The following is a 26,302-nucleotide window of genomic DNA, read 5'->3' on the forward strand; positions in this document are numbered from 1 at the left end:
ACAAGAATGCCCAAACGTTCAGAAAGTACTCATTTGGCCTAGCTTGGAAGACTTGATGATCAGAACATGACTAGAGGAAGATAAAGAAGTTTGGCAAAGTAAAAACATGGAAATTGGTACATTTGATGAACTTGACCTTTACTTATGGATGTAGAAGCTCAAAATACCAACCGAGAAGGAAGGAATCTTCACATCAAGGATCAAGCCTATCCCCTCAGTACACAGGGTTGACAGGAATGGGCAACTTAGACATTGGCTACCCAAAATGGGGGGATTATAAAGGCACAAAGTGGCTGACTTATAAGTTTTCAAGAGTGAGTTTAGTGTCTGAATGTGGGGGGCGGGGGGGTAAGAATCCACACTAAATAGTTTTCATCTTGTCTAGATGGGGCTGGTGAAAGGATATGGGATAGGATTCTTTTGATTCAACAGTGAGTAACTGTTAAGATAACTAATTGTGATTGTCACAAGTGTAAAGGTAAAAGATGTGTAACAAAAGAAAATGAGTAGTTAATCTTACATTCCAGGAACAAATGACCCTAGGACCACCAGAGAAGTAACACCATAGATAGAGGCAAAGTTGATGTCATGGAGAGAGAGAGCAGCTGAGGACTTTGGACTCATGAAAAGAGGAAGGCTGTGTGCTGGTGTGTAGGAGACTGGCTTGCAAAATGTGACCTTTGCATCATATATTACTGTGTGTATTTGTGTACATAAAAAAGAAAGAGGCAATAGCTCAGGTGATGGGGAGGGCAATATACAAGGAAGTAGAGAGCAAGAAACAAGAAGGGGAAGGGGGTAGAAGAACAATGAAGATCACTTAAGTAGGTTTGCATGGGCTAAATAGGTAAATAGTGATGTATATCAACCTTGGAACAACAGGGCTCTGTGATACAGGGATCAAGACATAGTTAGAATGGGTAAAAAAAGGGAAATAATGTTAAGGTGCTTGACTACTGTCTTGTGGATATTGGTTTCCCTTGCCTACTACTGTAAAATAGAAATTTGAGTGGGATAGGAAGGAATATCAGGAACTATGATTACAGAAAGCTTATAAACCCGGCTTCAGCCTATAACTCACTGGAATACCTAAAGGGGTTCTAGAATTTGGCAAGTGAAATAGGCTTTTGGTGGAGCTTTTGAAGAGTATAAAGGCCTTTTGTGGAATCCTGAGCCATATCCAGAACCTTCTGAGGTGGGACATTCCCAGTTGAAAGGACATGCAGACCAACTTGGAGTGGCTACAGCAACAGAAGATACTCCTTCAAAGACTAATAAAAAAAACAAAAAATGTTTTGCTATTCCAAGAACAAGCAAGCTGTTCACCTGGGAGCCATCAAGGCAAGCCCTCAAGGTCCTTCAGGACAAGCCCCCTTCCAAGACTGAAACTCAAAGAGAACACACTAGCAGGCTTGTAAGCTCGCTGGTGACCACATTGGTTGACTTGTGAGTGGAAGTGGGGGAAAGGCTGTAATGATGACATGGGCAGAGTTCAACCATGTCCCACAGACTCCTGTTGACCTTGAGATGAGAGAGAGAGAAGAGAAAGGACTGGCTGGTCTGAAGTTTGGGGGAGACTTGGAAACTGAGCCTATGGACAATGACATAGCCACTGGGAGCTAGAGCTGAGAGTGAACCGTCCAGCTGATATGACGTGGGGGGAGGTGCTCAAGAATGCCAAATTTGCAGATAGTGCCCATTTGACCTAAGGAGCTCTGGTAAAGTAGTGGTTACGAATTGGGATGCGAACCACAAGGTCAGCAGTTCGAAATTACCAGCTGTTGCGCAGGAGAAAGATGAGGCTTTCTGCTCCCATAAGATTTATAGCCTCGGAAACCCTGTAAAGGGTCGTTATGAGTCGGAACCGACTCCACAGCACATAACAACAACAACAACAACAACAACCCATTTGACCTAGCATGAATACCTGGATGATCAGAACTCAACTAGAGGAAGATAACGAAATTTGATACTGGAAGCAGATACAAATTGCTACAATTTGATGAACTTGACCTTTGCTTATGGATGTGGTAGCTCAAAATAACAATCAAGAGGGAAGGAGTCTTCACATCAAGGATCAAGCTTATCCCCCCAGTATACACGGCTGATAAGGACAGGCAAATCAGACAATGGCTACCTAAAATGGTGGGACTCTGAAGGCACAAAGTGGCTGGCTTACAAATTTTTAAGAGGGAATTTAGTTTCAGAGTGAGAAGGGAAATAAAGTAGAATCCACACTGAATAGTTTTCATCTTGTGTAGATGGATCTGGTGAAAGGATATGGGGATAGGAGACTTTTGATTCAATAGAAAGTAATTGTTATCATGACTAATTGTGATTGTCACAAACCTAAGGTAGAAGATGTGTAGTTAATCTTATATTCCTGGAACAGAGGACCCTAAGACCATCAAGTGGGAAATGCAGGAGTGGAGCTTGGGACCCTAACCAGAGAAGCAGTGACATCAGAAACGAAGACAGAGGTGATGGCATGAAGAGATAGAGCAGCTGAGGACTCTTACACTCATGGAAAGAGAAAAGCAGGCAGAAGGCTGGGTTGCAAAATGTGCCCTTCGGTTGTTTGAACAATTATATATGCCTGTGCACATTTAAAAAAAAAAAAAAAAAAAAAAAAGAGGGAATAAAGGCAAATTCTGTTAACCGAAGGCGCATGGAAGTGACTATATTCATTGCAATGAAACCAAATACAATTTGTTGAGTGCAAAACCAATGTTCTGTCATGCAAATGATCACTCAGTTCACAATAAAATATGTGTAATAGTGTTGTTGTTGAATTCATTTGACTCACAGCGACCCTGTATAGGGTTTCCAAGGAGCGGCTAGTAGTTTGAACCACTGACCTTGCGGTTCAAACTGACCTCTTGGTATACTGTATTATCCTGCAGTGCCACACCAGTATTCTATAGTAGAAGTAGTAGCAACAAATAGTAAAACCCAGTTCAAACCTATTACCACTGAGCTGATTCCAAAACAAAGCGACCCTATATAGAGTTTCAAAGGCTGTAAATCTTTATGGTAGCAGAAAGTGTAATCTTCTTCCCATGGAGTGGCTGGGGCTTTGAATGATCAAACTTGGGGTAAGCAATCTAGTGCTTGTCCTACAGTACTCAATAAATATTTGCTGAGTGAATTGTGTATTAGTACTAATGTTATGTCCTTATACTACATTAAAAAATTGTCATAAAAGTTTACATCATAAAATAAATTATGTACATTTTATATGGTTACAGCAGTGTGTGGCAGTGAGAGAGGGAGGGAAACTAATTCATGGGCTAGAGGACAAACACATGTTGATACAGGTGATAGGGGAGACAATATACAACAAGAGGGAAGTTAGTAGAGAAAAGATGAAGGTAGCAGGAGAAGTAGGGAGGAATGTAGTAGTGAAGTTAATAGAGGTAAATGCTATTAACCATTGGTACATGGAGGGGACTGCAAGCATGTAATGAAGCAATGTATATATGATTTGTTCAATATAAAACTGAAGATCTGCTCTGGAAACCCTCACTCAATTCACAAGTTAAATAATAATAATTATTATTATTAGACAAGAACATTTCAAAGGAGTATGTAAACTTTAAGCTATTTATTTCTAATTATGAGATATGTCTGTATATTTAGTGTTGTAGGCTATCGAGTCAGTTCCGCCTCATAGCAACCCTGGTTAAGTTTTGAGAGTGACTGGCGGCTTTAAATTGTAGATGTTGCAGTTACCAGACCAGTGCTTACACCACGCCAGGGCCGATTAATAGATGAGATATTATATTCCATGAAAATTTGTAAGAGAAAAGGGCAGGTTTAGATCCATATGAGTAGATAACAAGACTGTTCTATTACCTTAAATGATAACCAATCCTTAAGTATTATTATAGAAATTTTCTTTGAATCTAAAGAACTAGAAGGCTGAGACAATAAATTATCTGTAGGGGGTCTATGGATGAGCTACCATTTGGGTTTTTCATGGAGTTAATGAAGAGAAAAATATTTATCATGTAATCACTAAATTGGTTCAGGGGTAGGTCTGAGGCCAGAATCATTGCCCTAGTTGACATCTTCTCTTTCACAGGCAAAGGATAACTGTTTTGATCCAGGATGTCCAAATGTTAAATGTTCAGAGGCATTATTTTTCACTCTTTTATTCTGTGCCAGTACTACAAGTTCCAGTATCTTACACCATATCTTTATGGGGTAGCATTCAATTATTTAATCCTCGTTTTGAGCCTCTACATATTCAGTCAGGCTACACTTAAAGATTACGGACTCTCAATACTAATCTTTCAATTGTACATATGGGTAAAGACAATTTAAGTCATTCTGAAGTTCAGTGTGAGATTTCTATTGTGTGTACACTGATGCACAAAAGGAAAAAAAAGGAATGAGGTGGTAACAAATTAAATTTGATATACGAGAAATATAAAGTAGATAATTATAGACTCTCAAGAATCACAAAGGAAAAAGATAAAAAGCATTAAAATTATTTTTACTGTATAAGTCATTCTCAAATATTTTCCACTTTTAACTATGTATTTAGTGAAAAAAATCTTAATAACTTTGAGATGACAGATCTAGGACTGACCTTCCACTAACTATATGACTTTGGGTTGCAGTTCCTTCGTTTACAAAACTAAAGATATCAACGTTGCATGTCTGTTTCAAGAATTGAGTTACCTAACACACGGAGTGAAAACAGTACATAGTTTCGGTATATACATGTCAATAAATGGTACTTTTTCCCATAATACCAGAAAGACCATAATTTTTGCCTATAACTAAATACATATCAGATATTTGTCATAAATAAGTATATCTAATTATCCTAAGACTCTTATCAGTTGAGGAAAAGAATCCCTTTAAGCAAACTAGTAAGGATAATAAATAGCTGACAAAAATGCTAATGACATTATACTTTCTAAACCAATGTTCCATGATTATGGCAACATTCATTAGACTTACTCTCTTCCAATTTTAAAGAAACTGAGGGGTTGTTTCCTGTTTCATCCACATTTCCTTCACCACCTCCACGAGATCTTGAATTCCAGACTTTTATAACTTCAACATCATTGTCACTGCCACTTCCACTTGAACTACTATCTTTTTTCCCCTTTTTCCCTTTTGTTTTCTTTTTTCTAAAAAACAACAAATTCAGACTTTCATGAAAGCACAGTTAAAATACAACTGTCAATTACAAAGAGGACAAACACCAACTCATTTATTTACTTTGTATAATCATCAGAACTTAAACTCATGGACGTTTCATCAGAATCCGAAGCTATGAATTCATCCATACTGTCTTCATCAAAATATCCCTAGGAAAAAAGAATGAATGTTATAATAATTTATTTCCACTTACACTGGAAACACAACTTTAAATTAAATTTATACTCAATTTATTTCAACTTATATTGGAAAATATAATGATATGTTTCTTTAATTTAAAAACAGTTAATTGTCATGATATAAGAAGGAATAAAGAATTATCATAGAAATAAGACATGGGAAATATGATTATTGAAAGTAATGTGAGATTCTGGATTGGACCATGGAATAGAAAAAGACATTACTAAAAAAAACTGGTGAAATCAAAATAAAGGCTGTTGTTAAATATACTGTAACAATGGTTAATTTCTAAATTTTGATAATTTTATAACAGTTGTGTAAGATATTATTTTAGAGGAACTTGGGTGAGGACTATATAGGAACTCTAAAAAATTTTCACGAATTTTCAGTAAGTCTAAAATTATTTTAAAAAACTGGCTAAATGGAAGATTAACATTTAATACTTTTCTAGTAATCACAACGCATTTAGACATAAAGAAATTAACTAAAAATAAAATAGGGTGAATTACTATACCACAAAAACATTTTTTTGAATAAACTGGGAGTCAATATGCTGTTGTTAAGTTGCCCTGGAATCAATTCCAACTCAAAGCGACCCTATATAGGGTTTCCGAGGCTGTAAATCTTTATGAGAGCAGAAAGCCTCATCTTTCTCCCACAGAACAGCTGGTAGTTTCAAATTGCTGACCTTGAGATTAGCAGCCCAACTAGTAATCACCACGCTACCAGAGCTCCTTATAGATGAACCTTTATCAAAAAGTTATTCTACTTGTAACCAATCAATTTTAATCAATTTTGTTGTTGTTAAGTGCCTTCGAGTTGGTTCCAACCCACAGTGACCCTGTGCAGGGTTTCTGATGAGCCGCTGGTGAGCTTGAACTACTGACCTTGCAGTTCAAACTGACTATGCAGTCCGGCACATAAACCAACAGTGCTAGGTTCTCTAATTTACCTTATTTTCTTTGCTAATGTAGTCTAGCTGCAAACACCAAGGATGAGTCCAGATTCTACTTAACATCTGAAAATCTTGAAAAAGTTTTGCACCTGCCTTTCCTCTTCCACCTTCACTGCTGTTACCAACACCTGAAGAAACGAAAAAAATATTAAAGCTACAACGTAAGAATTCGTTGTTTATCAGGCATCTAGATTACGGTTTTTAATCTTATCTATGCTATGGAGCCCCTTTCTTAATGTTTTTAAACATATAAAAGAAACAGAATTATAAAAGACGCTGAATGTATAGAAACTAGTATAAAATTTTTAAAAAACACAAATTTATACTATGTGTGGCACTGTAGGATAAACACTCAACTGTAAGGTTGGTTTGAACCACAAGGTCAGATTGAGATGATTCCAATACATAGCAACACTACAGAACATAGTAGAACTGCCCACTAAGGTTTCCAAGGCTGTAAATCTTCACAGAAGCAAATTGCTACATCTTCCTCCTATGGAATGGCAGACAGGTTTAGGCCACCAACCTATGGCTTCAAAGCTGAGAACTTTAGCCACTGCTACACTGAGGCTTCCCTAGGAAATATAAATGTTTAATAGCAATAGATCCACAAGGGTGAGTCAAAAGTTATCCACACTCTATCTGCAGAATTTATCCTCACTTCTTCTTCACATTGTCCACAAATGGCTGCTTCCAATGGACCAAACAGGTAAAAGTATGATGGAGAAAGATCAGGACAATTTGGAAGATATTTTAACACCTCAAAATGAAGTCTTTGCAGAGTGTCAACAGTGTGGGTAGAGGTGTGTGGACGAGTATTATCATGCAAGATCACAAGGCCCTTGGATAGCAGTCCTCTGTATTTAATTTGAAATATAGGATTCAGGTCTTCAATAAGCATCTCACTGCAATGAGCACTGTTGATTGTTGAACCTTTTTCCTTATAAGTGTTCTAATACTGGCCCTTGAGAGTCCCAGAAAACTGTAAGCATCAATTTTCCAGCTGATGGTTGACTTTTGAACTTTTTATTGGTTGGTAATTGAGGATGTTTCCATTCTATACTCTGCCATTCACTCACAGGCTCATAGTGATGAATCCATGCCTCGTCACCAGTAACATTTTTTTTTTTTTAAAGAAACTTTTGCCTTCCTTCAAGTATCAGTCCAAATTTTATTTGCATATGTCCAAACATTTCTGTTTATGCCTTTCCATTAGTTGTTGTGGTACCCACCTTACACAAACTTTCTCAAACTCAAGTTTGCCATGGATTATTTCACAGGCAGAGTCATGGCTGACTTGTAAATGATTTGCCACATAATAATCCACTGTCATTTATCTGTTTCACAGAAACATTTCATGAGCATGCTCAATGTTTTTATCAGCCATGGATATGGATGGGCGTTTGAAGTAACTGGAGTGAGGATAATTTTTTATGTACCCTCTTAATGTAATTACTTGTACTTTTGAAATACTGATGACATAAATAATTATAAGATACCATTAACAACAATAATATCGAAAATAGTTTATTTTTAACTAATTTTATAATGAAATATGCAAAGACCTATAGTTAGAAAACCAAAAGGAAAAACACACTCAGCATTCTCAAACTGAAAAACTGAAGATAAAATTCAAGCCTGGATTTGAAAAACATAATAGGCAAAATAGTGAATAATGCAGAAATATCAAAAGAAGATTGTTGTTGTTGTTATGTGCCGTGGAGTCAGTTCCGACTCATAGTGACCCTGTACAGGGTTTCTGGGGCTGTAAATCTTTACAGGAGCAGAAAGCCTCATCTTTCTCCCACGGAACAGTGGTAGTTTCGAACTGCTGACCCTGAAGGTAGCAGCCCAATTCGTAATCACTAAGCTACCAGAGGTCCTTATCAAAAGAAGACAGAAGGAATATATTGAATCACTATGCCAAAAAGAATCTGACATTCAACCATTTCAAGAAGTAGCATATTGTCAACAACCAATAGTACTGAAGGAATTAAGTCCAAACTTCAAATAAAGCATTAGAGAAACACAAGGCTACAAGACTTGATATAATACATGAAGGACCCTGCTCCTGATCCACAAAATGGCATTGCAGCTGCCCCCAAGAGATGCCAAATAAATGTCCTGCTTAAGTTTCCTGTCTCCTGAAAGCTTAAGTCTTTGTTACTCCAAGAGATCCTCCCTCTACCCAATAGTTTCAGGTTTCAGGAATATCTCCACAACCCTGGCCATTGGAAGCTCACCAGGACTCTACCCAGGACCAGACAGCCTTAAATACACCAGTCTATAGGGGAGGAGTAGGCTCTTGGTCTCTCATGACTTTCAGTCCCCCAGGTTTACTCTCAATAAACCCACCAACTGTTGAAGCCAAGTTTCTTTCCTCGTCTCATTCTTTCTTATTTCTTATAATAACAATTACAAAATTTCAACAAACCAATGCAACAGTGAAAGCAATCACTTGTCTATACCAAGAAATTTTGATGACCGTTACCTGACCATCCTACTGGGCAAAATCATTATTTTGCCCATTCAAAAGAAAGGTGACCCTACAGAATGCAGAAATTATCAAATAATATCATTAGTATCACATGCAAGCAAAATTTTGCTGATGACAATTCAAACACAGTTGCAAAAACAACAGAGAGCTGCCAGAAATTCGAGCCAGATTCTGAAGAGGACATAGAACACTGGGTATCACTGCTGAGATCAAACGGATCTTGGCTGAAAGCAAAGAATACCTGAAAAATGTTTACTTGTATCTTACTATGTAAATGTATTTGATTGTGTGAGCATAACAATGGATAACAGGAAGAATAGGCATTCCAGAACATTTAACTGTGTTCATATGGAACCTATACATAGACGAAGAGAGGTCTTACAAACAGAAAAAGAGGATGCTGTGTTGTTTGAAATCAGGAAAGGTGTATGTGACAGTCATATCCTTTCACCATTCTTCTTCAATCTGTAAAATGAAATAATCTAGGAGATAATCTAGGAAGACTCTATCAAACTGGGATGTGCAAAAGATACAACCTTTCCTATTGAAAGAAAAGATTATTTAAACACTTCAGATGAACATCAACAGATACAGGGTTTAGTATGGATTATGACTCAATATAAAGAAAACAAAAAGTCTCACAAATGGACCAATAAAAAACATAATGATAAACAGAAAAAGGCTAAAATTGTCAAGGATTTCATTTTACTTGTATCCATAATGAATGCTTATGAAAACAACTGTCAAATCATTCACCATATACGTTTTCTAATTCAGAAAATTTTGATGAAACATTTTGGCTTACTTATAGCAAAAATTAGAACAAAATTTATAAAGAAAAAAATTTAAACGCCACACAGAATTCAAACACCATACTCACAGTTATAGGGTTTATTAAGGAACTTAAGAAGTTAATGGCTACAATTCAGAGTCAGAAATGCTCAGAACAACCTCTGCCTATCCATACCCACACGTAGGTCTTTGTGCTCAGGCAATGTTACAAACTTCGTTTAGGTCTGCTGATAAATTCTCACACGGCACATCCACTTCATGATAAACTATTTCTTCCCATTTTGAGTTGTGCCCCATCAGCAAAAGAAGGTCCCAAAACCTTTGCTCTATCAACGTCATTGGGGTCAACAAGACATTAAGGAGCCAGCTCTTCCCCAGTCATACTCTGAGTGTCTTCCAACCTGAGGAGTTATGTTCCGGAAATATAGCCAGCAATATTGTACTGCCATTTAATGTTTTCAGTTACTAACTATGCCCTTCCTTCATTCTAGTCTGTCTTAGTCTGAAAGTGCTGCTGAAACCTACCCACCATGGGTGACCCTAATGACACTTAAAATACCTGTAGCATAGCTTCCAGCATCATAGCAACACACAAGCCACCACAATAAGACAAACTGACAGACTAGTGATAGATAGATAAGAACAGGAAGGTACACGAAATATATGTTCATTTATAGGTGAATCTGTAGGCATACATACAAGGGGGCCTCAAAAAGCTCACAGGATAAAAGCACTATCTTTCAAATTCTATGTTGTCCACATATTTCTGAAGCTCCATGCATACAAACATGTTTAGTTCTGCATATTTTAGGAGAATTTATGGGGAAAAAATGGAGTTAAAAGATAAAAATGAAAATATACAGTATATTTATCAACTTAAGCTCTATAAACATCAAGACACTTATGTATAAGAGACGAAGTTTGGCCATCTTTACTTCTAAGGAGCATTTCGGCTGTACTTCTTCCAATATAGATTTGTTTCGTTTTCTACCTTTAATATACTTCTCCAAACCATAACTCAAATGCATCAATTCTTCCTGGTCTTCCATATTAATTGTCCAAGTTTCACAAGCCTATATTGTTGTTGTTGTTAGGTGCCATTGAGTCTGTACTGAAATATAGCAATCCTATGCACAACAGAACGAAACAATGCCCGGTCCTGGAACAACCTCACAATTGTTGCCACGCTTGAGTCCATTGATACTGTCACTTTACCAATCGATCTTGCTGGTGATCTTCCTCTTTTTCTCTGACCCTCCATCTTACTATACATGATATCCTTCTCCAGTGAGTGGTCTCTCCTGATAATATGTCTGAAGTATGAGAGATAAAGTTTGGCCTCCAAGGAGCACTCTGGCTGCACTACTTTCAACATAGATCTGTTTGTTCTTTTGGCAGCCCATGGTACTTTCAATATTCTCCTCCAACAGCATAACTCAAAAGCATCAATTCTTCTATGGTCTTCCTTATTCACTGTCCAGCTTTCACATGCATATGAGGTTACCGAAAATACCATGGCTTCGGTCAGGCGCACCTCAGTCCTCAAGCTGACATCTTTGCTCTTCAGCACTTTAAAAAGGTCTTGTGCAGTAGATTTGCGAATGCAATGTGTAGTTAGATTTCTTGACTGATGCTTCCGTGAGTGTTGATGGTTGATCCAAGAAAATGAAGAATGTTGTTTATTGGTGAAGTGATACGGATTTTTGTTTTCTTTACATTGAGATGCAATCCAAATCAAAGGCTGTGCTCTTTGATCTTCATCAATAAGTATTTTAAGTCATCTTCACTTTCAGCAAGCAAGGTTGTATCATTTGCATATCACAGGTTGTTAATGGGTCTTCCTCCAATCCTGATGCCACATTTTTCTTCATATAACTCAGCTTCTCGGATTATTTGCTCAACATACAGGTTGAATAAATATGGTAAAAGAATACAACGCTGTCACACACCTTTCTTAATTTTAAACCATTCAGTGTTCCATGTTCTGTTCGAACAACTGCCTCTTGGTCCAGGTACAGATTCGTCATGAGCACAATTAAGTGTTCAGTAATACTCATACTTCATAATGTTGTCCACAGTTTGTCATGATCTATACAATCTAAAGCCTTTGCATAGTCAATGAAACACAGGTATTCTCTGCTTTCAGCCAAGATCCATTGGACATCAGCAATGATATCCCTCGTTCCACGTCCTCTTCTGAATCTGGCTTGAACCTCTGGAAGTTCTCTGTTGGTGTATGCCTGCAGGCATTTCTGTATTACCTTTAGTAAAACTTTACTCGCATGGGATATCAAAGATATTGTCCAATGATTTCCACATTCTGTTGGGTTACCTCTCTTTGGAATGGGCACAAATACGGATCTCTTCCAGTATGTTGTCCAGATCGTTGTCTTCCAAATTTCTTGGCAAGCCTATGAGGCAACTAAAAATACCATGTCTTGGGTCAGGTGCACATTAGTCCTCAAACTGACATATTTGCCTTTAAACACTTTAAAGACTTCTTATACAATAGACTTACTTCAATACAATACTATATGATTTCTTCACAGCTGCTTCCATGAGTATTGATGGAGGATCAAAGCAAAATAAAGTCTTTTACAACTTCAATGTTTTCTCCATTTATCAGGGTGTTATTTATTGGTCCAGCTGTGAGGATTTTCTTGTTTTCCTTATATTATGAGGTGCAATCCATACTGAACACTGTGATCTTTCATCTTTTTCAGTACGAATTTTAAGTCCCCTACACTTTCAAGCAAACAAGGTTATACTGCGTGTTACGGGTTGGTAATAAGTCTTCCTCCAATCCTGATGCCATATTCTTCTTCATATAATCCAGCTTCTTAGATTATTTGTTCAACTACACAATGACTAAGCACAGTGACAGAATACAATCCTGGTGCACACCTTTCCCAATATTAAACCATTCAGTGCCCCTTGTTCTGTTTGAAATACCATCTATTGGTCTGTGTACAGGTTCCACATAAATACAATTAAGCATTCCAGAACACTCAATGTCCTCAATGCTGTCCAGAACTTTTCATGATCCACACAGTTGAAACCATCTTTCTGATGTTCTCTACTTTCATCCAAGGTTCATGTAATGCTGTGGTGGCTTGCAGTTTCCGTTGGCTTACAAGTTTTTAGGAGTGTACTTAGTTTCAGAACGAGGGGGTTAAAGTAGAAATCCCACTGACTAGTTTTCCTCTTCTCTAGATGGGTTAGGTACAAGGGCATAGAGGAGGATGGGGATAGCCTTCTTTTGATTCAGTAGTAATTGTTATCATGCCTAATTAAAATAATCACAACTGTAAAGGTAGAAGATGTATAACAAAGAAGGGGGGCGTGGCTAATCTTTCATTCCAGGAACAGAAGACCCTAGGACCATTAAGAGGGAAAGGCATGAGTGGAGTGTGGGATCTAACCAGAGAAGCAGGGATACCAGAAAAAAAAAGAGCAGCTGAGGACTGTAGACCCACAGAATGAGAAAGGTTGTGTGCTGGCTGCCAGGAGCCTGACTTGCAAAATGTGCCCTTTGGTCATTTAAATGCATATACATTTTCTCTGTGTTTTTTTTTTTTTTCTCTGTGTTTTGTGTACATAAAAAACAAAGATGAAATAAACGTAAATAGTGTTAACCGATGGTGTATGGAGGGAATTATAAACACTGCAATGAAACCAATTACTAGTACAAAATTGGTTGAGTGGAAAACTGATGATCTGCCCTGTAAACTATCACTCAATTCACAATAAAAAAATTTTTTAAAAATCATATACCCAATAAAACTCTCATATAAAAACAATTATGAAATTTAATAATAAATTTAATAAACCATAATAATAAAAAGGAAAACCATTAATATTTTGTAAACATTAAAACAACAACAGTTAAGAAACCGACAAAAAAAAACAAAAAACACACACACACAAACAAAATTACATAAGAGAAAAAAAAAATATGTGGAACAAAGAAAACAGCAGCACCACAAAAAACACATAGCAAAATGATTGCAGTCAATTCATACTTAAGAATAATTACATTAAACTTCAATGGATAAAATGCACCAGGGAAAAGAAACAGAGTAGAAGAATGGAATGGAAGGGAAAAAAAAAAAAACCTTCAACGTGGTGGATTAGGGAGAAGCACCCAACATACCTCAACCAGAAATAACACAGAATACTGCACAAAGCAGGTTCAGAGAAGGGTCCCAGAACTGTGAAATACATATAAAAGAATATTTAGGATAGAAGGGTGACTGCTAGTGGGATTTGTAGCAGGAGCAAGAAAAGTGGTGTTTTCTGAGCTGTGCCTGCCAGCAGATCCTGAAGTGGCCATCATGAGCATGAATGAGCAGGGATCTAGCCAATCTTCAGACAAAAGGCTGTGAACATTTTTTGTGTTCATTTATTTCTGTCTGCACACCTCCACTCTGGTGACTAGAGAGGGTGCCCGAGCGAGTGGACACCCCCCCACACCCAAAAGGTTCTACTACACACATGCATGCACAGATATGCTCAACAAAGACTACTGGGCACAGAATTAAAGAAGGGAGAGGAGTCAACAGGAATTTCTTAAAAAGGAAGGGTCTCTTAAAATGGCTCCAGCAGGACCTGAGCTGTTTCTCACTAGGAGAAACAGCAGAACAGGGTTGAGGAGGGGGAGAGAGACACACAAAAAAGGAAAAAGGCCGAAAATTAAATCTTGAATTACGACTTAAGGAGCAACAGCAACATCTTGAAATTTCACAGGCGACCTTGAAGACAAGGAACTGAAAGAGGGGTGTTAAAGTCTTCCTTATATTTTGCTATGGGTTTTTGTTCTTTCTTTTTTGTTGTTGTAATGATTTCAGACTTCAGTATCCAATCTGTTTTTCTTTTGTTGCTACTGTTTTGTTTTTTGGTCTCCCACTTGAACTGCAAGGTCAGCAGTTCAAGCTCACCAGCTGCTCCTTGGAAATTCTATATAGGGTCACTCTGGGTCAGAACCAACTCAACGGCACTACAACAACAACAATATACTGGTGGGGTTCTTTCACTCTGTACATTATTCAAGAAGAGACAGCAATTGCAGTCATATAGCCAAGCTACAATCACACCCTATAAATTTCCACTATCTGGGCAAGAGTCAATACCAGCTGTTTTTCACCAGCTAGATATCCAAAATTTGCTACATTTACTCTGAGTTGAGTAATAAGAGAAGTGAAAACAGAAGCCCACCTCATGACCCCATCTACCTGGCGGCAATCAGAAAGTTTAATAATACATCAACATGTTGTTCTCTATCAATGTATAGTTGCAGCCATTTCTTTATTATCTTTAGTAAACTTTATTCACATGGGATATCAATGATATTGTCTGATGCATTCTATTGGGTCACCTCTCTTTGGAATGGGCACAAATACTCTTACAATCAACTGTCCAGGTAGTTGTCTTCCAAATTTCTTGTACCACCTCACTTTGTTGAAAGATTTCAATTTGTATTTCATCAATTCTTGGTGCCTTGTTCTTTGACAACACCTTCAATGCACCCTGGACTCTGTCCATCTGGATCATTTGTCCTCAATCATATGCTACCTCTTAAAATGGTTGAACATCGACCATTTCCTTTTGGTACAATCACTCTGTATATTCCTTGCTTTTTTTTTTTAAGCTTTTATTGTGAACTGAGTGATAGTTTACACAGTAGAACATTGGTTTTACACTCACTGTTTCATTGCAATGATTACAATCTCCTCCATGCAACCTCATTCAACAGTATTTTTGCTTCTATCCCCTCTGAGTTGTTATTTTTGTTTTGTTTTTTTTTTCGGGGGAGGGGAGCAAGTGTATATACAAAAACCATTAGGAATATATAACCAAAGGACAGATTCTGTAAGCCTGCTATATAATCATTTAAACAATCAAACAGTACATTCTGCAAGACTGCCTCCTGATCACCAGCACCTGGCAGTCGGCTCACAGCTTTTCTTTTTCCATGAGTCTAGAGTCCTCAGCTACTCTAGTTCCCCATGTGCTCATCTCTGCCTTCAACTCTGATGTTGCTGCTTCTCTGTAGAAGGTCCCACATTCTGCTCATGCTCTTCTCCCTCGATGATCCTGCACTGTAAGATTAACTCCCTTCTTTTTGTTACAAAACTACCTTTACAATTGTGAGAGTTACAATTAGTCATAACAATTATTCTGTAATGAATCATAAGGATCTTATCCCCATCTCTTTTCACCAGACCCTTCCATCTTCTTTTCATGCTTTCTGCATCATTCAATAATTTGCTCAGCGAATCCTTCAATAACACAAATTGAGGTTTGAATATTATTTTAAACATACATTCATCTAATTATTGAAAATTCAGCTAATTTTTGAAAATAACCAAAAAAAAACTTAATATCTCAGCATATGTCCAGAAACAAGATAGAGTAGCTGAGTCAAATGAGCTGGAAGTACACCTAGATTTCCCATTGGAAGGAGGGCAGGATTTGGAATTGCCTGAGAAGGAATTCAGGAGAATGATATTGAGGTACATCCAAATGCTCCAATAGGTGTTGAGAAAAAATAAAGAAGAAGAAAGGAAAGTGCTACAGAAACAATCAAATAAGATAGAAATAGCATTGGAAACAATTCAAAACCTGCAAAAAGAGGTCCAAATGATTAATAATAAAATATCAGAAATGGACAATACACTGAGAGGACAAAGGAGTAGAACTGAAGAGATGGAAGCCAGAACCAGCAAGCTGGAAGATAAATCTCTGAATACTCTAAGATAGACGAGCAAAAAGAATAAAGTATTAAAAAATCTGAAGAAAGTCTAAGATTCATGTAGGAATTCTGGAACAAGAATATTACAGAGGAGACAGTTGAAGAGCTTCTGGAAGAAAATTTCCCAAACATCCTGAAAGATGAAAAGATAAGCATTCAAGAAACTTAACAAACCCCAAGAAAGATAGATCCCAAAAGAAATTCACCAAGACATATCATAATCAAGTTCTCCAAAAGCAAAGACAAAGAGAGAATCCTAAAAGCAGCCAGGAAAAAGAGAAGTGTTACTTACAAAGGCAAGCAAATCAGATTAATCTCTGACTTCTCAGCAGAAACCATGCAGACAAGAAGGCAATGGGGAGACATATATAAAACCCTGAAAGAAAAAAACTGCCTACCAAGAATTGTTCATCCATAGCTGTCAACCACATAAAACATTCCAGGATAAACAGAAGATAATGGACTTTGTCAGGGCCAACCCTGCATTTCAAAGTATCCTAAAGGGAGTTCATTGGACGGAGAACTAACAAGAGCAGACAACAACCAGAGATTGACTTACAAGGCAGCACAATCCAGAACTCAACCAACAGAAGGAAGAGTCCAGAGCAGATCAAAACTACAAGAACAAATTCAGAGGATCTGGGAAGTCAGTCTATGATCAAAACAATTACAGTGTGAAAGAAGGTAAAAAATATACAAACAGAGATCCAAGTGGAGAGGAGGTCAGGTAGATTGCAGGAGAAAACAGACTGTTAAAACAGACCTCAAAAAAATTTAAAACTTCACAACATATAAAGGAAATAAAAATTCAAGAAGAACATGGGAACATTAAACTATAAAGAAACTGACAAGAAAGAATATAACACACATGAAGTCAGCACAGGAAGGCATATAGAACAAAGAAACCAGTGGCACCACAAAAAAACAAACAAACATATTCACAGCAATTAATTCATATCTATCGATAATTACACTGAATGTCAGTGAATTAAATGCACCAACTAAGAGATGGACATTGAGACTGGAAAAGAAAACAAGATGCTGTCTTCAAGAGACACATCTTAAACACAAAGACAAAACAGACTAAAAGTCAAAGGATCAAAAAAACCAGGTTATGAAATAAAGTATATGATTTGTTGGATGTAGAGCTGATGATCTGCTCTGTAAATTTTTATTCAAGTCACACAAAAAAAGTTGGAAATAAATAAGTTTAAAGGCAAGTAAGAAAAAAAAAAAAATCCTGCCAAAAGAACCCAACAACACATCCAAAAAACAATACATCATTACTAAGTATAATTCATATTAGAGTTGCAAGGATGGTTCAATATTAGAAAAAGAATTAATGTCTGTGCAGAGTCACTATGAGTCAGAACCGACTCTAAGGTGTTTAACAACAACCATATATATATATAAAAGGAAAAAAAAACACATGATTATATTGATTGATGCAGAAAATGCATATGACAAAATTCAACATCCATTCCTGATAAAAACACTCAACAAAGTAGGAATTGAAGGGAAATTCCTCAACATAATTAAGAGCATATATACAAAACCAACATCCAACATCACTCTCAATGGATAAACTTGAAAGCCTTCCCTCTGCGAACAGGAACCAGAAAAGGGTGCACTTTAGCACCACTCCTATTCAATATTGTGTTGGAATTCTTAGCCAGAGCTATAAGATAAGATAGGAAAATTAAAAGGCATCCAAATTGGCAAAGAGGAAGGAAAACTTTCTCTATTTGCAGATGATATGATTCTATACATAGAAAATCCCAAAGACGCAATAAAAACAAACAGAAAATAAACTACTAGAAATCACTGGAAGATTCAACAAAGTGAGAGATAAAAGATAACATACAAAAATCAGTCGGATTCCTCTATACTAATAATGAAAGCTCTGAAAAGGAAAATAATACCATTTACAACAGCCACCAAAAGGATGGAATATTTAGGAAAAATCTAACCAAAGAAAAGACCTATACAAAGAAAACTACAAAACACTACTATAAGAAAACAAAATTTTCAAAAACACAAACAGAAAAATGACAGCAATCAATTCATACTCATCGATAATTACCATAAATGTACATGGATTGAGCATACCAGTCAAGAGACAGAGCAGAATGGACAAGAAAATAGTATGCTTCAATATGCTGTCTATAAAAGATGTATCAAAAAGATTGAGACAGCCTAAATGACTATCAACAGAAGAATGACTAAACACTTTGGTTCATTTACACAATTGAATAATATACACCACTGAAGAGTAATGATGAATCTGAGAAACACCTCACAACATGGACATATCTAGTGGACATTGTTGTTGTTGTTGTTATTATGTACCGTGGAGTCGGTTCCGACTCATAGCAACCCTGTACAGGGTTTCCGAGGCTGTAAATCTTTATGGGAACAGAAATCCTCATCTTTCTCCTGCGGAATATACGGAGTGAAATTAGTCAATCACAAAAAGAATATTATATGTGATCAATGTTGTAAAATGGAGTACTAGTTTGGAGCTGTAGTATTAAGTACTAGACTTACCGCAAGGTCAATTTGATCCCTAGCAGTTCAAACTCAACAGCTGCTCCTCTGGAACCCAAAAAAGGGTCACTATTAGTCGGAACCCACTCTATGGTACTTAATAACAACAACAACAACATTGTAAAAAGTTAAAAAAAAAAAATGGTTTTCTTGATAAAACAATCCAAGTTGCCCATCCCTAACAAACTGTTGTACAGAGGTGATATATGTTTGATCCTTGATGTGAAGACTCCTTTCCCCTCAGTTGATATTTTGAGCTACTACATCCATAAGTATAGGTCAAGTTCATCAAACTGTAGCAATGTACACTTGTTTCCTTTATCAAATTTCTTTATCTTCCTCTATTCGAGTTCTGATCATCAAGCCATCAAAGCTAGATCAAATGGGTACTGTCCTTAAGTTTGGGCATTCTTGTGTCTCTCCCCTCACTATCAGCTGGGCGCTTCACTCTAGGCTCTAGCCCTCTGTGGCTAGGTCCCTGTCCATGGGCTTAGGAGTCCTCAGGTCTCACCATAATTCAGATCAACCAGCTCTTCCTCTTCTCTCATCTCCAGGTCAACGGGTGTCTATGGAACATGGTAAAACTCAGCCCATATCTTCATTGCTGCCTTTCCCCCTCCTTCCACTCACCAGTAGACCAATGTGGTTGCCAGCAAGCTTACATTCCTGCTCATGTGTTCCCTTGGAGTTTCAGTCTTGGAAAGGGGGTTTGTCCTGAAGGGACTTGATTACTTGCCTTGGTGGTTCACTGGTAAACAACTTGCTTGTTCTTGTAGTTGCCAATCAGACTGCCGTTTTTGTTTTCTATTTTTCCTGCTGGTCTTTCTTTCAAGAATTATATTCTGTTCCTCTAGCCACTCCAGGCTAGTCTCCATGTCCTTTCAACTGGGAATGTCTCATCTTAGAAGTTACTGAATGGGGATCAGGACTCTACCTAAGGTCCTATATACTACAAAGGCTCCAGAAGAAGCCTATTTTACTAGGAAAGTTCTAGAACCCCTTTTAGATATTCCAATGAGCTATAGGCTGAAGATGTTCTTACAAGTTTTCTGTAATAATGTTTCCCAATAATCTGTTATATCTCAATCAAGTGTCTATTTTACAATAGCAGACAAGGGAAACCAATATTCATAAGATAGTCAAGCATCTTAACATTATTTCCCCTCTTTTAGCCATTCAGACTATGCCTTGATCCCTGCATCACAGAGCCCTGTTATTCCAAGGTTGAGCTTATATCACTATTTACCTCTGTCCCTTTGTGCCTTTATAGGCCCCCCCATTTTAGCAAGCCAATGTCACTAAAGTATATATTTAAATATGATTACAAGGTAAACTTTTTGTTATATATATATATATATATATATAATATTTTTTACTTTGTTGTTAAGAGTATATACAGCAAAACACATATCAAATCTACAGTTTCCACACGTACAATTCAATGACACTGATTGAATTCTTCAAGCTGTGCAACTATTCTCACACTCCTTTTCTAAGGTGTTACTCCCCCATTAACAGAAGTTCACTGGCACCAAGGGTGCCCATCTGATATTTTGAGTTACTGTTATCAATTCCATCCTATACAGATATTTCTCAAAAGAGTATAATGCTTAAAGCAGTCATGTTTTACTAATTGTTACAGTGCTGCTTATTTGTTTTTTAAAATAAAATTTAAGTATTTATTAATATAAGTTAGTTTCCAGAAAAATAAACATTAAAAGAATATGTTTCAGGGAAGGCTTTTCCAATTCCCTTAAAGATAGTTGTGAGTTTTTCTGCTATTAAATTTCACATATGCTTGTTGTTGCTAACTGCTGTCACGTTGGTTCCAATGCATAGTGACCCTGTAAAGTGCTTCCAAGAAGTTACTGGTAAGTTTGAACCACCAAATTTGCAATTCAAACTGCTGGTAGTCTTGTGTAAGTTATCAAACGGAACACTGTCATAGTTATCTAGTGCTGCAATAACAGAAACACCAGAAGGAGATGGCTTTAGCAAACAAAAATGTATTCTCTCACACCTTAGGAGATACAAGTCCAAATTCAGGGCATCAATTCTAGAGGAAGATTCTCCTTGTCAGATGTGGGAGAAGGTACTTCTTTTCCTTCAACATCTATGGGTCTGGCATCCCTTGGAGCTTGTTTTGGCAACAAGCTTCCCCTGGGTCAAGCAGGTTCTCAGCACAGGAAAGTTGAATCCAATGAATGTGCTCCACTCCTGGCTCTTCTTTCTTGGTGGTACGAAAATACCTTGATCTCTTCTCACTTATGCAATCTCTTTTATATCTCAAATGAGATTGACTCTAGATGCAAACTAATTCAAGGGGATGAATTCTGCCTCATCTATTATTTTGTTTTAAGAAGACTTCATATAATAATTTTTTTTTTTTTTTGAGGCTAAAACATTATCTCATTGCAATAGCTTAAGGGGTTAGTATGTGTTCCAGGGCTCCAGAAAATCCAGAGTCCATGAGAATTTGAAATTGTATTCCCCATTTCCTCACTTCTGATCTGGACTCTATTACAGAACCTTTGACTAAAATGTTCAGTAATGGTATCAATGCACCACTCAGTTCTGGTCTCATGGAAAAGGAAAGCAGTTGTTCATGGAGGAAATTGGCCAAACATTCCAATTCTTAACTCTCCTTTGTCTTCTCTTGCTATAGAAGTATAGACACTAATTGTTGTATCTTGCAAGCTTTTAAGACCCCAGGACTATTCCGTGAACTAGGAGACAGAACAGAAGCACTAAACCATTCCAAAGCCAATTAACTGGAATAGCCCATAAAACAAAACTTCCAAGCCTAGAAATTAAATCCTATGAGCTATTTAGTTATATCTATAATATGCCCCAACAGTTTTGTGTTTTCTGAGTAGGAGGGGAGGATCACTGCTGCAAATATTTCTATCAAACATTTTACAGTTCTACTTTTTACAGATACATAACTTACTGACAGAACTTACAATAATCAGCTTTGCAAACCTACCTTTAGTATGATTTTCTATCACTACAAAACCAAACTCCATATACACCGTAAGTATTACCTCCTCCTCATGCTTTGCAACTCCCTCATACCCCTAGTAATCACTAACTTTGGTCTCTACACATTTGTCTTTTCTTGTATTTTTATATACGTAAGGTCATACAGCATTTGTCCTTTTGTGATGAACTTATTTCATTCTTCATAATGTCTTCAAGCTTCATCCATATTATATCTTGTATCCAGACTTCATGTCTTCTACAGGCTGAATAGTATTCCATTATACATATGAGGAGGCCTCAAAAATTCCATGTTGCTATGATGCTGAATACGTTTCTTTGGAATTTCCAAACTAAGAAAGACTAGGAAGAAAGGCCTGGCAATCTTCTGAAAATCAGTTATGATTACCCTATGAATCTTAACAATCCTATCTGCAACCCATTGTGGGGATGGCAGAGGACCTGGTAGATTTTGCATAGGGTCTTCATGAATTGGGGGTCAAAATAGCAACATTTGACAACATTCCCTGACTTTTAATTTTACTTAAACAGAATTACTGTTTTTTTAATTGGAAATATTTTGTGATTTTATAAAAAAGCATATCCACTTTATTCAAATGCAAAACTTAAAGGAACAGCCAACATGGTAAAATAAATATGACAGCATTCTCCAGAACAAGAATGTCTTTATAAATATAGACAAAATAACAAACTAAGTATATTTGTTACCTGTTAAATGATCTAAGTAGTATTGGTAGAGCTTGCATTGAATAGGAGTCATTCTCACAGCTAATACATATTCATGTTTTGGAGGTAAGAACTTTGTTAATGCTGTATAATCTTTCCTCTATAATTAACAAGAAAGAGAATGAAAATTAGTTAATACCAGTAATTATCTGCTCTAAGAATTCTCATGACTTACAACTAAAAGATGTATGAGGGAGTTTCAAAACTCATGTAAGAATTCCATTATCTTTTAATACTACTTTTCCATGAATATTTGGAAGCCTTCATATATAAATAGATACTGAACATATATAAAATTATTTTCTAAAATATATTAATGCTATTAAGCACACAATGACCCATATATGACTATAGTTAATAATTAACAATATGGTGTACCAACAAAAAGTAATTGCAAGTTTAAAATTAAAGTAGTCATATTGACAAGTGAGCGATTTAAAATATTCAAAATGTTCGCTATAAAGAAAAATAAGAAAAGGTTGTTGTAGGTAGTACCAGCATTGTTGTTGTTGTGACATGCCATTGAGTCGATTCCGACTCATAGCAACCCTGTATAGGGTTTCCAAGGAGCGGCTGGTGAGTTTGAACTGCTGACCTTACAGTTCAAACTGATCTTGTGGTCCGGTGCATTATCCTGCAGTACCACACCAGCACAGGATTCCTTTAATCATATATAGTGAAATGTTTGCAACAAAGTCTGATGTACTCTAGTTGACCTTTACGAAAGATATGTCAATATGCCAACAAACAACAGGAAGAATGTTTGTTCAATTGTGAAAGCATGCCATGTACAAGCACTCTTAGAATCATTTAATTCTAAAGAGAGAATAAAGAGTGTTAAGGTGCTTATACATGGCATGCATTAAACACACGCACACACATACATATGTACACGCACACACACGCGCACACACACACACACACACACACACAGCCTAGGTAGTAGCAGCAATACAGAAACAGAATACTTACAAGTATATGTGGATAACCTGACCAAACAGGATGGCTTTGCCTTATATGATGTCAGTAAATGCAGTCAAAAGAATAGCCTGCCTCATTTGTTGCAACAATTTTGTGCATATCACTAGTAGCTAGTGTCTAAAGAAAAAGCAGATCTTAAGATTTATTAACTGCTTTACATACTTTTCTATGTTTTAGTAATAATTCATTAAAGATTTTGACTTGAACAACACAATCAGCCAATTCAGGTTATATAACAGACTTGAAATCAGTAAAACTATTTCTACAGGATTACTTTTAAAATGGCTCATTTCTAATTCATTCTGGCCTTTCCAAGAACAAATTTAAATAAGTGAGGTTTAGAACACACCATAGAACAAGGGTGATCATGGGATTCTTAATCATAATAGCTGTGTTCCTCTCACATATTCCCTTATCTATAGTCTAAAGAAAATCTAAACATTAACTCATTAAAATGTCAATCCATATATCTGGCAAACACCTTAATCAATTAGGTTCTAAATTCCTCATTTATCCTTTTTTTTTTAAGTTCAGTACTGCATAAATTTGTACACAATGAGAAGAGATTTGAGTGTAAAACTACATAATGAAAAAAGGAAAAGAAAATATAAAGTAAGTGAAGTTTAAACGTACAAATATTTCAGGACTCCAATATAAGAAAGAAATAATATTTTATTATTATGGAATATATTTATACCTGAACACATCCAGCTAACATCTCATAGAGAATGTGGGCACGTTTTTTCATCACTCTGACATCTACCATGGTAGAATCTGCACATTGACCATTCTGGATTGGATTTATAAATCGATTCCTAAACTCCTTAATAGAGCCCAGCAAGTTTTCCTTGATAAAATTAACCATGCAATGATCTAAGAGAGAAGACAATTCATTAACACAATGGTTAAAAGACATCTTTTTTCCGATAAAATTTTCCTTTTAAAAGCACATGTACCCATACATATACTCTCTACCCAATTGATAATCCCAGAAAACCAATGATCTGCCATTCAGTTCTAAATGTTGTCATTTCAAAAACATTGAATAAATGAAATCAAAGTATGTACAAAAACGCATGTAATAAAAGCATTAACATTATTCCATAACGAAAGAATACCAAAAGAAATAATAACAAAAGAGAGCAAAATAAACATTGATTATAAATTTTATCTACAACTGAATTGCCTAAACTAGGGGAGAAATTGAAATAAAAATTACCATTATAAAAATACTAGAAAGAATGTTTAAAAATTACCAATGTTGAATATTGAAGAACAATCATGAAACTACAAAACACTGTATAATATGGAGAAACCTGAACGACATTATGCTGAGTGAAATTAGTCATCTGCAAATGGGCAGATATTGTTTGAAATCACTAATGTAAAAAAATCAAGAATGGTTTTCATTCTATAAATAAATATTCTATGATGGCTGGGCAGAGGGAACTATCCACTGTGCAGAGTGTAAACCCATCCTAACTTGGAAGATGGGGAAGGCAGTCAAAAGGAAAAAAGAATAGGGGGTATTTAAAAAAAAAAAAAAAGAATTATTTTTTTCCCTCCAGTAAAAAGATTTGGAAATGGATGGTAGTGATGGTTGTGCAATATAGAAGTGTGGTTGGTTGATGTGGCTGGATTGTACATGTAAAAATGGTTGGAATGGCAAAGGTTTTGTTGAACAGTTTTAAAAATAAATCAATACATATTTATCAATAATGCAGTGGACAGCAAGGTAAGTTTTAACCACAAAGGCAGCGGTTTCAAACCCACCAATCACTCTTTGGAAACCCTAGACAGGGTCACTATGAGCCTGAACCAACTCAACGATATGTAACTTAATGGCACTTGTATTTTAATGAACATCTGTTATATCCATTTTTCAATACTATATAAGTAAAAAATGTATAAGTGTAATAATAAAATAGAAAAGGAAAAAAATGGACCAGATAATGTTGTTGACAAGTGATATGGAGACCAGATAATAATAAAGACCAAATATGAACTAAAGTGAAATAATAAAAATTATTATAAATTACAAGGAAACCTGGTGGTATAGTGTGGCCTAATAACCACAAGGTTGGCAGCTCACATCCACCAGCTGTTCTGCCTATTAACCACAAGGCTGTCTCCTTCCTTTAAATAAAGATTTACAGTCTCAGAAACCCTAAAGAGCAGTGCTACGCTGTCCTATAGGGTCACCAGGAGTCAGAATCAACTCGACAAAGGCTGAATATATTACAAACAAACAGAAAACAGTTAAGTCAACATGAACACAGTTATAAGTCAAAATATGGAACAAACATCAAAATAAGAAAGCTCTATTATAAAGGTAAAAAAGAAAAATGGAAGATTCATTATAATAGGAAAATCTATTTGTTATTTGCTGAATTACTTTGTGTCTCTGATTCAGTATCACCACACACATAAAAAAATTAGTGAAACTCCAAATCATATAGCCTGTCCTCAGACTCAGTAAATTTTATCCTACTTTTGCAATAAAGGTCTCCTCCCATCTCCAATTTACTGAAACATTCATGCTTGGCGTTTCTTTTTGATTTTTTATCAATACCTCCCCTAAAACTTAAATATATCCCCTTATAATATCTTCTGAGTAACAATAAGACATATTTTTGAACTTTTAAAAGGCAATCATTAAAGATTTCTAATGTAATTTTCACATATTTCAATGAGACTA

The 26,302-nt window shown here is 36.3% G+C and overlaps 1 protein-coding gene across 2 annotated transcripts in view; it reads right to left on the bottom strand.

Moving 5' to 3' along the window:
• Positions 1–26,302, bottom strand: part of ATRX (alpha thalassemia/mental retardation syndrome X-linked) — a 335,048-nt gene that overhangs the window by 115,345 nt on the left and 193,401 nt on the right. For both annotated transcript variants that reach the window (XM_006873737.1, XM_006873736.1), the window contains 5 exons: positions 24,302–24,477; positions 22,606–22,723; positions 6,308–6,438; positions 5,236–5,324; positions 4,972–5,144 (listed from right to left, as the gene is read on the bottom strand). In XM_006873737.1, coding sequence (XP_006873799.1) covers positions 4,972–5,144; positions 5,236–5,324; positions 6,308–6,438; positions 22,606–22,723; positions 24,302–24,477 — 687 coding nt within the window. The remainder of the gene's footprint in view (positions 1–4,971; positions 5,145–5,235; positions 5,325–6,307; positions 6,439–22,605; positions 22,724–24,301; positions 24,478–26,302) is intronic.

The sequence above is a fragment of the Chrysochloris asiatica genome, unplaced genomic scaffold (genome assembly GCF_000296735.1).
Source record: "Chrysochloris asiatica unplaced genomic scaffold, ChrAsi1.0 scaffold00252, whole genome shotgun sequence".
Taxonomy (NCBI): domain Eukaryota; kingdom Metazoa; phylum Chordata; class Mammalia; order Afrosoricida; family Chrysochloridae; genus Chrysochloris; species Chrysochloris asiatica.